The sequence below is a fragment of the Motacilla alba genome, chromosome 5 (assembly GCF_015832195.1).
Source record: "Motacilla alba alba isolate MOTALB_02 chromosome 5, Motacilla_alba_V1.0_pri, whole genome shotgun sequence".
Lineage (NCBI taxonomy): Eukaryota > Metazoa > Chordata > Aves > Passeriformes > Motacillidae > Motacilla > Motacilla alba.
Window position 1 is genome coordinate 60,310,997 of NC_052020.1, and position 12,667 is coordinate 60,323,663.

A 12,667-nucleotide genomic window follows, 5' to 3' on the forward strand; every position below is an offset into this window, starting at 1 on the left:
TGTAATTCCCACCTGAATGTCCAGAGGGGCTCAGCAGCCTTGGTTCCTTTTCACCCAGCTTTTTTTTTTGTTGCCCTCCCCGTCAGGAGCTGCAGGACCAGATTGATGAGCTGCACTCAGAGCTGCAGGAGTTCCGTGCCCAAGGCAAAGTGCTCAGGCCTGCCCTGAAAAGTTCCTTGTCAGAGGAGTTTGACATTGACATGAAGAGTCACGGCACCAGTGGGATTGAGCCTGACCAAGGTAAAAAAATCCCTCCTGCAGGACTGAGGCCTGGGCTGCAGGTGTTCATAACATCTTAGAGGTGGTTCTGTGAAAACCTTCCCTGTGAGATTTGGTCACCACCTCTAATTTGGTGTTCAATGTTAATTTGGACTGTGGCTGCTGAACCAAATTTAAAGCTGAAATTGAAGTTTGCAGTTCCTTGGCTGTGTTTGTGATGGGAGTTTGAGAGCTGCTCAGCAAATTGGAGTTGAGGAAAGAATTCTTTTGAGAATGATATTTATGTATTGTATAATTCATGTTTTTATGGTTATATAAATCATTACTTGATTACTTTTTCCAAAGGACTCGGTTCAGAAGACTGCAACCCATTAAATATGAGCATAGAGGCAGAAATGGCCATTGAGCAGATGAAGGAGCAGCACCACAGGGATCTGCATCACCTCAAACAGGAGCTTGAAGACACAGTAAGTGTTGGAATGAGATGGTCTTTAAGGTCCCTTCCCACCCAAACCAATTTGGGATTCTATGATCCCAGGAAGAAATAAAGCTGAGCACTTACACCTTCTTTCCAGGGAAATTAATACGAGATGCTGAAGTGTAAATCTAAATATTCAGTGGAGTGGATATACAAAACTAGATGGAAATATTGATGAAAACATCCCTGTAGAATATTCTGTGGAAAATAAACAAATCCATCCCGTTTTCCCCCTCCTGTAGGTGAGCCATTATGAAAAGCAGCTGGATGAGGCAAAAGCCCACTGGGAAAAGGAGCAAGAGGATATGAGGCAGAAGTATGCTGAGCAGATGAATGGCATGGAAAAGCAGATCACTGGCCTCCAAAATCAAATAGCAGAGCTGCAGGGAGAGGCAGCGGCGCTCCGAGAGCAGCAGGAGAAGCTCAGCTGTGAACACAACGAGGAGAAAAACAAATTACAGACGCGTTTCGATGAGGAGAAAGCCAGTCTGCAGGAACTGCTGAGGCAGGAGCACGAAGAGGATGTCAGGGCCAGACTGGAGCAGGTGAACGAGGAGTTCAGGCAAGAGCGGGAGGAGCTGATCCAGAAGAGTGTCTGGGGGGAAGAAAAGATGAGAGTTCTGGTGCAGACCCTGCAGGAGGAGAAGGGGGAGCTGGAACGGGGCTTCCACGAGCAGCTGAAGAGGCTGGCAGAGCTGCACGCCCTGGAGAAGGAGGAGCTCCAGGAGGAGCTGCTGAGGAAGCACCAGCAGGAGCTGGAGGAGGAAAGGTGAGTGTCACCTCTGGTGGGGACAGTGCTGGAGCGTGGTGACCAGGGTGAACCTAGTGCAGAAACGCCTCCCTGGCGGGGAATTCCGAGTGTCCTGCTCTGTTCCACAGCACTGGGCTGCTCTCCAGGGCTTCTTTTCTCTTCTAACCTTTCTCAAGCAGATCTTTAGATTCATTTTTAGCTCACCCAGGGGCAACAATTGTGTTAAAGCATAACCAGGCATGATTAAGTCGAGCTCTGTTCAGGATCCCTGTGCTCCACAAATCCCTTTAAAACTCAATAAACTCTGGGTTTTCAGAGTTCTTTGCTGAAGAAGGAAAGGGGTGGCAGGGAAGTGCTTTTAGCCAACGTGGAGTGTCAAAAGAAACTGAAACCCCCCCCAAAATCCGAGCACAGGAACTGAAGGGCACATATTGCACATGAAACCTTTTCTGAGGACATTTCATGAGTTGTTGCACTTCTCCAAGGCAGTTTTTCTTTTTGAAGTTTTACCAACTTGCCTCGAATTTAACTTACAGCTCCCAGAAACACCCATCCAATAGTCAGGAAAAAATGAAAGTAAATTTCCATCTTGTTGTATTCAGCCTAAAAAGCCAGTTTAATCTCTGAGGTAGTTTAGTAATATCTTATGTTAACCATGTCTAGGAAAAAAATGGCAAGTGACTATAACAGAAGAGCATCTCATGCACAAACTCAGTTCTCTGTGGACACACAAACACTTGTGAATAAATATGAAGAAACCCTGCAGAGTCTGGAAGGACGTTACCAGCGAGAGCTGCAGGAGCTTGCTGAGCAGCAAAGAGAGGAGAAATCCCAGTGGGAGTTTGAAAGGGATGAAATTGCTCAGGAGGTTGCTGAAGCCCACGAGCAGCTGAAGGAAAGCTTGGCGAGTGAGAAGGCTGTTTGTTCTGCCCTGAGCCAGGAGAAGGATCTCCTGGAGAAAAACTTCAAGGAAGAAGTGAACAAGCTGGTGTGTGAGAGGGAGCAGCTGGAGAAGGAGCTGCGAGAGCTGAGGAGTGCTGCCCGGGAGCAAGAGGAAAAGATGATGGAGAAAATAAACCAACTCCAAAATGACCATGAAAAAGAGCTGAAGGAGAAAGATGAGCATATATCCACAGTGGAGCAAAACGGGAAACTGGTTAGGGAAAAGCTGGAGAGACTGGACAGTGAGTATAAGCGAGAGAAAGAAGAGCTCAATTCCAAACTTCTTGCTTTGGAGAGCTTAAACAGAGACATTTGTGAAAGAGCAGAGACAGAAAAGGCTCAGATGGGTTTGGAAGTCTCGGACCTCCGAGGGAAAATACAGAAATTGCAGTGGGAAACACGGAGCTTTTCTGCCCTGCAGAGCCATTACAGGGTCCTGGAGAGTGAGTATGCAAAAGCCAAGAGCCAGATCGCTGCTTCTCCTGCTGCAGCTCCTCTGGGAGACGATGGGGATGTTCTCCAAAACCTGCAGAAGGTGCACGAGCAGGCGGTGAAGGAGAACGTCAGGATGGCTGCCCAGATCCTGAGGCTGCAGCACCGGCTGCAAGCAGCAGAGCAGGAGCTGCGACCTGCCAGCCCCAGCTGCTCCCAGGCTGGCTCAGAACCAGAGGAAATAGAGCCCAGTTTTGAAGGGTTGCCCAGTGATTGTCAAGATGTGGCCATGGGAGCAGATGTCAGTGTCCTTCCACCTCCGGAGGCTGATACTACAGACCTGGAAGAAATGTCGGAGATGGATTGGGATTTGGAGGAGGGATGTGTGAAAGCCAGAGCTGGTGGGCACCCCGAGGCACAGGGGTGCTGGATCCAGGGAAGTCAAGCAGCTCTGGATGCTGATGGCAACCAGGATTGTGACAAGAGCCTTTCTTGGGTGCCTCTGCTGCCAAAAAAGAGAGACCTGGAGAAAGCTCCCAGGCCAAAAGCGCTACACAGCGATGTCAAACAGCAGAAGGTTCATCTGCTAAATCACAGAATAGCTCCCAAAAATCAGGGGTTTGTCTCTGATGCTTTGAAGATGCAGGTGGAGCTGGAGAGTGCTGAAGAGCTGAGTGAAGACTCTCTCCTGCTGGATCACACTCCTGGGGCAGCAAACGGTGACCTGAAGAGCGTAATAGCTCAGCTTTGGAAAAGGATGGAAGAGCTGGAAGACAGATCCATGGCACAGGCTGAACTTCTGTCACTACAAGAAGAAATTCAGGTAGAAAATGAGGATCTGAAGGCTGAAGTGATGCAGTTAATTGAAAAAAATAGAGTGCTGGAAGACAACCTGCGTAGGCTGAGAAGGCTTTGTTGGGAACAAAAAGAAAGCGAGGTGGAAAGCGTGAAGTTTGAAGATGAAAACACCAAATTCCTTGTGGAAGATAAAGGATTGGAAGGTATTAAAGAATTGGAGGATGTCCAAGAACAAGATGCTCAAGGAAACCCAGATGTGCCCAGTGACACGAGAGGTGGGAAGCTGGAAGAACATCCCGCTGCTTTCAGGGGCCAGCGGGACAAGAACCCCCAAAGCGACGGCGCCGCGACACGAGTGGGAAGAGCAGGAATGAGGGAGCCCAACCTCCAGGTGAAGGAGAAAGCTCTGGGTCGCCCAGAGGAGAGGAGGGCAGTGACCCAGGGCTTGCAGAGCACGTGCACTGAGCTGCAGCAGAAGGTTGACCTGCTGAGGTAACGTAACGCGGCGTTAGCCACTAACCCAGCGCTGCCCTGGCTGCTCCTTTAACCACCCTAGATTAACTCTGATTTAACTCTGAGTAGCAAACGGTGCCGTGGACTCCTAACTCCTCTAGTCGTGGATAAAGACCTCTGGAATCAATAACTGTGTGTGACTTACTCCTCTCTGTGCCCACCACCTAAGCAGGAGCACCTGCCAGCTGTCCTGTCTGTGGATGTCACCGTCACCGTGTGTAGCTCGTCCTCCAGCACAAACCCATTGTTATTTCCATGTCCAAAACCCGTGGTAACACCTCCAGAGTGCTTTGTAGCTTTTACTAATATTCACTTCGCTCAGTTTGTTCCCTTCTAGAGCTGAATGTTGCTCACGAGGCTAAAATCGCTCCTGTTTTGCCTCAGTGTTTCAGTGAATGCTGTAGCATTATGGTAATTTCAAATGCTAAAAGTGCTTCTATTTTTCTCAGTGTTTAAGTTAATATTAGAGAATTATAGGGACTTTTTTTTTTCAGTTAGGAACCCCTCAGGAGTGGGGTAATAAAACAGTTATAAATTCATTATATTATACTCATCATAGGTTTTACCTACTTGTTTTTAGCTGCTGTATTCCAGCAAGGATTTCTTTTTTTTTTTTATGGATAAAGTGGCTACAAGTGGTTTAATTATTGTTCAGCACCAGCTTCCTGCAGGAAATTACTCTTTCAGGTGTCCCACCATGGCTAAGTTATTTCTGTGCAGTCTCCTGAGGACAGAAAAGACACTTTCCAACTGTGCTGTTCCCAGAATTCCGAATTCCTGTGGGGGAAACAGCTCACTCTCCTGGCAATCTGCATATTGTGGTGTTCAGTTGTTATTTCTAGCTTAAGGACTGAAAGATGTGTAGAATATAGTGTGAAACTTTGGATTTTAACACACTTGAGCTGCTCAAAAGCATGCCCCAAAAGCCCAGGGGTTTTTTATAGTTTGTTGTAAAATTTCGGGGTTTTTTTTGAACAAAGTGGGGAGCGCTCCTGCTGAATTCATGTAGGATATAAATGCACCATTTATCCATAAAACAAAGCAATTGTAGCTTCGTTTTTGAAGCGTTTCAGGTAGCTCTGACAGGTGGGACTTTTCCCCTCCCCAGGTGTCCCACGGGATCTGTCCTCACTTGTCTCCTGTCTCTGCCACAGGTGTGAGGCCGAGAAGCTCCGCGAGGAAAACGCCGTCCTGAAGAACGAGGTGACTTTATTGAATGAGGAAGGGAGCGCTTCCAGCCTGAAACTGAGGGAGCTGAATGGATCCAGGGAAGAAATGAGGTGAGAATCCCATGGGGAATGCGCCCTGTGATGCCTTCAGGCTCTTGTGTGGCTCAGCCACAATGGGTTCATCCCTTCCCTCCAAGCTCCTTGGTGTGTTAGGTGCTGTACAGATCCAAAATGGGGTTATTTCGTGGTGCTGTTGGAAACCCAGCAGGCTGACAGGTTATTCCTCATCCTTTTCCCTGCCCCAGCTCGTCCTGCCCATCCCCAGAGCCAGGCAGGGGTTTAGCTGTTGGCATTGGGGTGACCCAGTAACACACACAGGACTCGGGAGCTGGCCTGATGCAATTATCTGTGCTTCAGCAAAGGCAGGGAGAGGCTCATCTGACAGATTATCCCAGTGCTTGGGACTTTGGCAAGTGCAGAACCATCCATGATCCTGGGATTATTCTTCCCCTCCAGGAAAGACCCACTTGGGGCACCTTGAGAGGCTGAGCACCTGCCAAGTTGATGCAGGATAGGGATGCTGAGCAATAAATAAATAAATACCCACAATTACCATTTCTGGTGGTGTTTAAAAAAAAAACAACAGCTCATTTTTGGAATCATTAAGGTTGGAAAAGACTTCCAAGATCATCAAGTCCAACCGTTCCCCCAGCACTGCCAAGGCCACCACTGAGCCGTGTCCCCAAGTGCCACATCCACATGGATTTTGAATCCCTCCAGGGATGGGGACTCCACCACTGCCCTGGGCAGTGAAGAAATCTTTCCTAATACCCAATCTAAACCTCCCCTGGCACAGCTTCAGGTGATGTCCTCCTGTGCAGTCTTGCAGTTGTGTATATTGATAATTGATCTTAGTGTTAATGAGCTTTCATTTTTCCACAGGCAGAAGATTGAGGCTGTGAGAAAGGAGAAAGTGGCTGTGCAGAAGATGGTGGACAACCTGAAAAAGCAGGTGTGTGGCCTGAGCCCAGAACCTTCTCTGTAGATATCATCACTGCATCAAAGCTGCTCCTTGGATAGTCACAAAGACAGCAGAAAACGAGCATTTCATAAACTTAAATGCTTTGGTAACTGTTTTATTGCCTCTTTGGGATTGATTTGAGGCTTGCTTGACCTGCTCATAGGACAAAAGCTGTAACTGTCCAGCTTAGAGGCTTGAGAGCACTTTCCACAGTCAACTTGGAAAGTTTATTTCATAGAAATACAAAGTTTAAACCTTTTGTTTTGGAGTTTTTGATTCTCTGCAGTAGCCCATGGGAAACAGAGATTGTGATTCAACCTCCACTCCTTTCCCAGCTGGCTTGGTCTAGGAATGCTGCCAGTTGCATCCATGTGGCTGCTACTTTTATGTTAAGGGTGGCTTGTTATGATAGGTGAAATGAAAGGATTAATTACCCATAACATCCATGCCATCTTGGTATTGCTTAGGAAAACACTTGCTCAGAGTACTCTGTCAGGATAACCCTCAAAATCCACACCAGCATGGCAAAGTGTGGGGTGACTGATAGGACTGGTCTTTAATTAAAGGCCAATTATGACAAATTATTTGTTTGGAGTCACTGTCAGACTGAGACTTTTCAGATCTTAAATCACCTTAATAGAAAGGAAATACCCAAAATCTCATTCCTGCTGTAAAATCACTGCTGTCCCCACTCAGGTGGCTGATCTGAAGACCAGGAACCAACAGCTGGACTCTGAAAACACAGAACTCAGCCAGAGGAACTCCAAAAACCAGGCAGATGTGCAGGATCTCAACCAACAGCTGGCAAGGGTGCTCAAGCAAAAGGAAAGGGAAGAGGGGAAGTGTACCCTGGAAGAATGGGAAAAGGAGAGGCTGCTGCTGAAAGAGGAGCTGGAAAACTCCAAAATCGAGGTACAGGCTTTGGCAGGACAGCTGGACCTCAGGGGCTTTGGAATTGGCATCCCTGTCCCGGGATGGGATTTCAAAGCTGAGCTTTAAGGGCTGGCTTAAACACAGCAGCAGCCAAAAGCCAGGAGGGAAAAATGTGCAGGTTTGTCTTGAAAACACAGCTTAGTGATGCCAGATATTTCCCTGCCCTTTCCAGCATGGCTGTCGTTCATCCAGGGCCACCTCAGCTCTATCCAGGGGCTGCAGCATCCTCTGCTTAAACTTTGCTCTGTGAGTCTCCTAAATTGAAACCTGAGCCTTTCATTTTTTTGCAGTCATCAAATATGGTGTCGTCTTTGGAGATGGATTTGTCAAAAATGAAGGTTCAAGCTCATCTCCTGGAGCAGGAGAACCACATCCTCAAGCAGGAGCTGGAGAAGACAAAACAGGTATGGCATCCTATTGCCCACGGGAGCTGTGGCTGTCCCTGGATCCCTGGAAGTGTCCAAGGGCACCTTGGAGCACCCTGGGATAGTGGGAGGTGTCCCTGCTCATTCCAGAGAGAGGTTGGAACTTGATGACCTTTAAAGGTCCTTTCCAACCCAAACCCTTCTGGGGTTCTATTGGAGTGCCATCAGATTAATTTGCACCATCTCTCAATGGATGAAAATTAAGAGGTGGAAAGAGTTGATTTCTTTAAAGACAGGTCATAAAAGTAAGGGAATGGATCTCCTCTTCAAGCAGTTTCCAGGTGCAACACACAATCCTTCAAACAAGGTCGGGTTCACTTAGACTTTGCCAAAAGATTTTTGGGAGCAGTGGATCTACAAAGAAAAGTTTTGGTCAAGATAAAGATTTAAAGCTCTAATTAAGGGGTAGACAGGGCAAATGGGATCCACATTTCCCTGTTTAACTGGAGATATAACCCATTTTAGCTCCATTTAAGGAGTAAGCTCTTCCAGCATGACCTGTCGGGGAGAATTCCTGTTGCTAAACCCATCTGGAGATCTGGGAGTCTCACAAGGTCTGAGGATAATTTCCTGGAGAGCTCAGTTATCTGCTGTACAAGCACAGTTCAACTGGCTGTAAATGTATGCTAATAAACACAGATAATGAAGGCTGCAAAGGAGTCAGCTCCCTGATTAGGGCTCCACAAAGTCATTTTCTGCACGGTGTAAAACACTCAGTGCTCAGGGCAGATAATGGTCTTAAAAAGCAAAAGCAGCTGAGGCCTATTCAGAAAGGAGTGGATTGTGGCTGGAGTGTAATTACAGGAGATGGAATGAGGAAAGGCAGTGATAAAGCTCTGGGGCAGCTGGGAGAAGGATTGGGAGTCAGCAGCGCAGTGCTTTTCCCTCTGTGGGTGATTTCCATGGGATATTATGGGAAAATCCTTCCCTGTGAGGGTGGAGAGGGCCTGGCACAGGCTCCTGCATCCCTGCAGGTGTCCGAGGACACCTTGGAGCAGGCTGGGATAGTGGAAGGCGTCCCTGCTTATTCCAGAGAGGGATTAGAATTTGATGACCTTTAGAGGTCCCTTCCAGCCCAAACCATTGGGGCATCCCCTGGTTTTCATGCCCAGCTCTGTGACAGCACACAAATGCAACTCTGAACTCTGAGGGGTTTGTTTCCCACAGCTGCCCAGGTGTCCTGATCTTGCTGACCTTCAAAACGAAGTTGCAAGTTTAATCACTAAAAACGAGAAGCTGCAGAAAGAGAAAGAAGCCCTGAGTGAGGAACTGAACAGATGCATTGATAAGGTAAGGAAGGGCTGCAAATAAATCCCCATCACTGTGTGCTGTAAAAGGCTGTTAAAATTCCTCCATCTGTATCACCATAACCTGTAAAACTTCTCTGGATGTTTTCTCCTCACCCTCAAGGCAGATAAAGGCTTCTTTGCCACTGCCTGGATTTTTTTTCCTAGCTGGTCTTAGAGAGGAGAGCTTGAATTCTGGAGCAGAGCTTTGCTGTAATTTGATTATGTAGAAAATTCCAAACATTGCAAGGAAGAGAGGCCTGGATATAAATACTGCAGCAGGACAAGGAAGACAGTGTTCTTGGGCTTTTCTTGCATCTCTAACCTACTGTAACTCTGAACTGGAGCAGAGCACACTGTAAATAATAACCCCATTGTGTGGAAATTCAGGGAGCTGAGGGCCTTTTTGCTTTCCTGCATTTTCCTTCCTTCCTTAGCTTTAACTCCCTCTAGGGTAACCCTTGAAGTGAAATGGAGCCAAAACCAAATTCCTGAGTGAGGATTCCTGGTGTCATCTCCTTGCAGGTAGCTCAGGTCAGCTGCCTGGAGAGTGCAATTGGCAGCCTGAAGCAGGAGCAGAAATCCTGGGAGCAGCAGAGTCAGGCACTGAAAGCACAGCTCAGCCTCTCCCAGGACAAGGTATGAAACTCTGATTTGTGTTCTAACCCTGATGAAAGCATTTTGATCACCTCCTGTAGTGCTTTTTCTCATGAAAAGGCCCCTCCTGATGCCGTGCAGCTGAGAATGGCTGCTTGAGGGGCTTTCAAAGTGATGCCCTTAAAGGACAAAAGGAAACTTGTTAAGCACAAGGAGGGATTTTTCTCTCTCCAGCCGAGTTCCTTTTGCCCATTCCCTCTGCCTGGTGATTCCTGCCATGCTGCAGAGACTCTGCTGTTTCTCCTCTGTCCTGGTGCAGGCTCACCCTTCCCCAGGCAGGGATGGGATCAAGTGGTTCCCTGCTTGGCTGAGCATTCCTGGAGCAGGAAGAATTCCTGCCAGGAAGAAGAAACAATTCAAGGGAAAGCTTCTTTCCAGGATATCTCAGGAAATGCTCAGGGCTGGAAGATGTTTCTGGTGAATGCAGCATTGTGGCTCTATTCAAAGCGGGTGGCTGCGAGCTTGGAACAGAAAGTTGGAAAATCATTCGGAATTGTAGAGTTTTAAGCATAGAAAAATCCCTATAAAATAGTCCAGTCATTCCCTCAGCACTGCCCAGGCCACCACTGCCCCATGTCCCCCAGTGTCACATCCACCCAGCTTTTAAATCCTTCAGGGATGGGGACTGCACCACTGCCCTGGGCAGCTGTGGCAATGCTCAAAAACCCTTTCCATGAGGAAATTTTCCCTAATATCCAATCTAAACCTCCTCTGACACACCTTGAGGCTGTTTCCTCATCCTGTCCCTTGTTCCCTGGGAGCAAAGCCTGACCCCTTTCAGCTCCACCTTCCTGTCAGGGACCTGTAGAGAGCAATAAACTCAATTCAACGTTTTCAAAGGGGGAAAAGAACATTTTAACTTCACTCCTTCCCTCAGTGATCCTAAATGCCTGGGCTACCTGATGCACACAGGGAATTTTGATCCAGCAGAATCCAAGCTGTGCCCCTGCTCTTCCCAGGTTCAGAGCCTCGGTGAAACTCTGCAGAGCACCAACCTCCAAATGTCCCGGCTGAAATCCGACCTGCAGCTGGCCCAGCAGGAGAAGGAAAGTCTGCAACAAGAAGTGATGGCACTGCACAAACAGCTGCAGAGCAGCAGTGAAAAGGTAAAGGCCTCGGGCATCTCAGGAGGTAGCTGGAATTATTGTATATTGGGTATAATGCACAGGTTTTAAGCTGGTTTTTAAAAGTATTTTAAGTGTTGAGTGTGGACAGGCAATGATCAGTCCCTCTGAGTCTCCATTCTTCCCCAAAAGAAACCTTTTGCCAACAAAACCCCCAAATCTGTGGACAATGCATTAATTTACACCTATCAACTATGAAAATGAAACCGGCCATTGGCAGAGGAGCTAATTTTCAGTGCAACTTGGGTTTGAAAGGTACAGAATTACACCAGCCTCTCAGCTAATGAGGATTTGTAACTGAAGGAGGCTGTAGACAGCAGTCCTGGGATTGCTGTTATGAATTCAGTTACTAATTTGGCTTGTTTGCCATGTAATTAAGGAATATTTAATGTCCACATGGAAAAGAGGCTGTTTCAGACTTGTACAACAGGAGCTAAATTACAGCTATTAGTGCATAATATAGAATACTGAGTTCTGTTTGGCTCTAAAGAGAGCCTAAATTGCTTTTTTTTGTGTTGCTGAACTCTGTGCACTCCTTGTGCACACAGCTATTATCCGTGATTTTAGCAGAGGGGGGCACTTGGGATTTGCACATTGGATTTCTTGAGGGAAAACAATGAGTGGGCTGGGAGGGAGATGGGAATGCTGCAACTTCGGAGCCTGCACTTACTGAAAATCCACCTAAAACCCACCTGAACAGAGCAAATATCTGCTTCTTTGTTGAAGGCCTAACCCTGCAATTCTGTCTGTCTTAAGAACCTGGTTCTGGAAGTGGCTGTGCCTCCCCCAGGGCTGCAGGACCAGCAGGGGCCCATCCATTGGGATCAGCAGGAGCAGAGGCTGCTCAGGCAGGACAACGAGAGGCTGCAGAGGGAAGTGCAGAGCACAAAAACAGACCTGGCTCACTCCAGGGAAAAGGTAACCTGGGCAAGAGCACAGGAGGGCTGGGTTGGGAGCTCTGGAGGTCACTCAGAGCCCTTTGCATGGATCCCAATCCAAGCAGGTTTTGAATGTCTGCAGAGAATGAGACTCCACAACACTCTCAGGATATTCCTTTTCTTTAAAAGACAATCCTGGTAATTCTTGTCCAAGACTTCAGTCCAACTCCAAGTTAACAGAAAGACTCTTAATATTCCTAACGTTCTCCCTGTACAATTTCTCCAGAGAATGAGACTCCACAACACTCTCAGGATATTCCTTTTCTTTAAAAGACAATCCTGGTAATTCTTGACCAAGATTTCAGTCCAGCTTCGAGTTAACAAAAAGATTCTTAATATTCCTAACGTTCCTCTTGTGCAATTTCTTGGCTTGGAGTATTCAGTGAATTATGGGGGGAGGACAAAGGGATGTCAAAAATATCCCAGAGTTGCCCAGAGAAGTTGTGGCTGCCCTTTGATCCCTGGAAATGTCCACGGCCAGCTTGGACAGGGCTTGGAGCAGTCTGGGATAGTGGGAGGTGTCCCTGCCCGTGGCAGGGATGGGATGGGTTGGGATTTAAGGTCCTTTCCAACCCAAACCACCCTGGGATTCTGCGATTCCAAAATCAGCTGGTAATTTTAGATGAAGTGGAATTGTCTGGGACATCTTTTCCCATTTGCTCATCTGTGATCTCCTCAGATCCGACAGCTGGAATCCACAATCCTCTCCCTAAAGCACCAAAAGCATCAGAGCCAGGCAGGCATTGTCAAAGCCATCGAGCAGGAGAAGCTGAGCTTGAAGAGAGAGTGTGAACAGCTTCAGAAGGAGCTGTCATCTGCAAACAGGAAGGTGAGTTTTGGGTGGTAAACACACAGATCAGTGCAGCAGTTTCCATCTCTCAGGAGCTCAAGGGATTTTGAAATATCCCTTGGAACAGAAGCTGTGTTTTAAGTGTTGAACGTGGACAGGCAATGGTCAGTCCCTCCCCTGAGTCTCCATTC

General features: G+C 47.5%; 1 protein-coding gene across 8 annotated transcripts in view; it reads left to right on the top strand.

Annotated features, from left to right (window-relative positions):
• NIN (ninein) overlaps positions 1–12,667 on the top strand; it is a 64,651-nt gene that overhangs the window by 36,092 nt on the left and 15,892 nt on the right. For 6 of the 8 annotated variants that reach the window (XM_038138575.1, XM_038138579.1, XM_038138580.1 and 3 more), the window contains 13 exons: positions 87–240; positions 565–686; positions 940–1,466; positions 2,112–4,112; positions 5,288–5,413; positions 6,245–6,314; positions 7,020–7,235; positions 7,547–7,660; positions 8,849–8,971; positions 9,493–9,606; positions 10,584–10,730; positions 11,505–11,666; positions 12,366–12,515. In XM_038138575.1, coding sequence (XP_037994503.1) covers positions 87–240; positions 565–686; positions 940–1,466; positions 2,112–4,112; positions 5,288–5,413; positions 6,245–6,314; positions 7,020–7,235; positions 7,547–7,660; positions 8,849–8,971; positions 9,493–9,606; positions 10,584–10,730; positions 11,505–11,666; positions 12,366–12,515 — 4,026 coding nt within the window. Of the gene's footprint in view, positions 1–86; positions 241–564; positions 687–939; positions 1,467–2,111; positions 4,113–5,287; positions 5,414–6,244; positions 6,315–7,019; positions 7,236–7,546; positions 7,661–8,848; positions 8,972–9,492; positions 9,607–10,583; positions 10,731–11,474; positions 11,667–12,365; positions 12,516–12,667 lie in introns of those variants that run through there. The other 2 variants (XM_038138582.1, XM_038138581.1) reach the window with 2 other exon arrangements.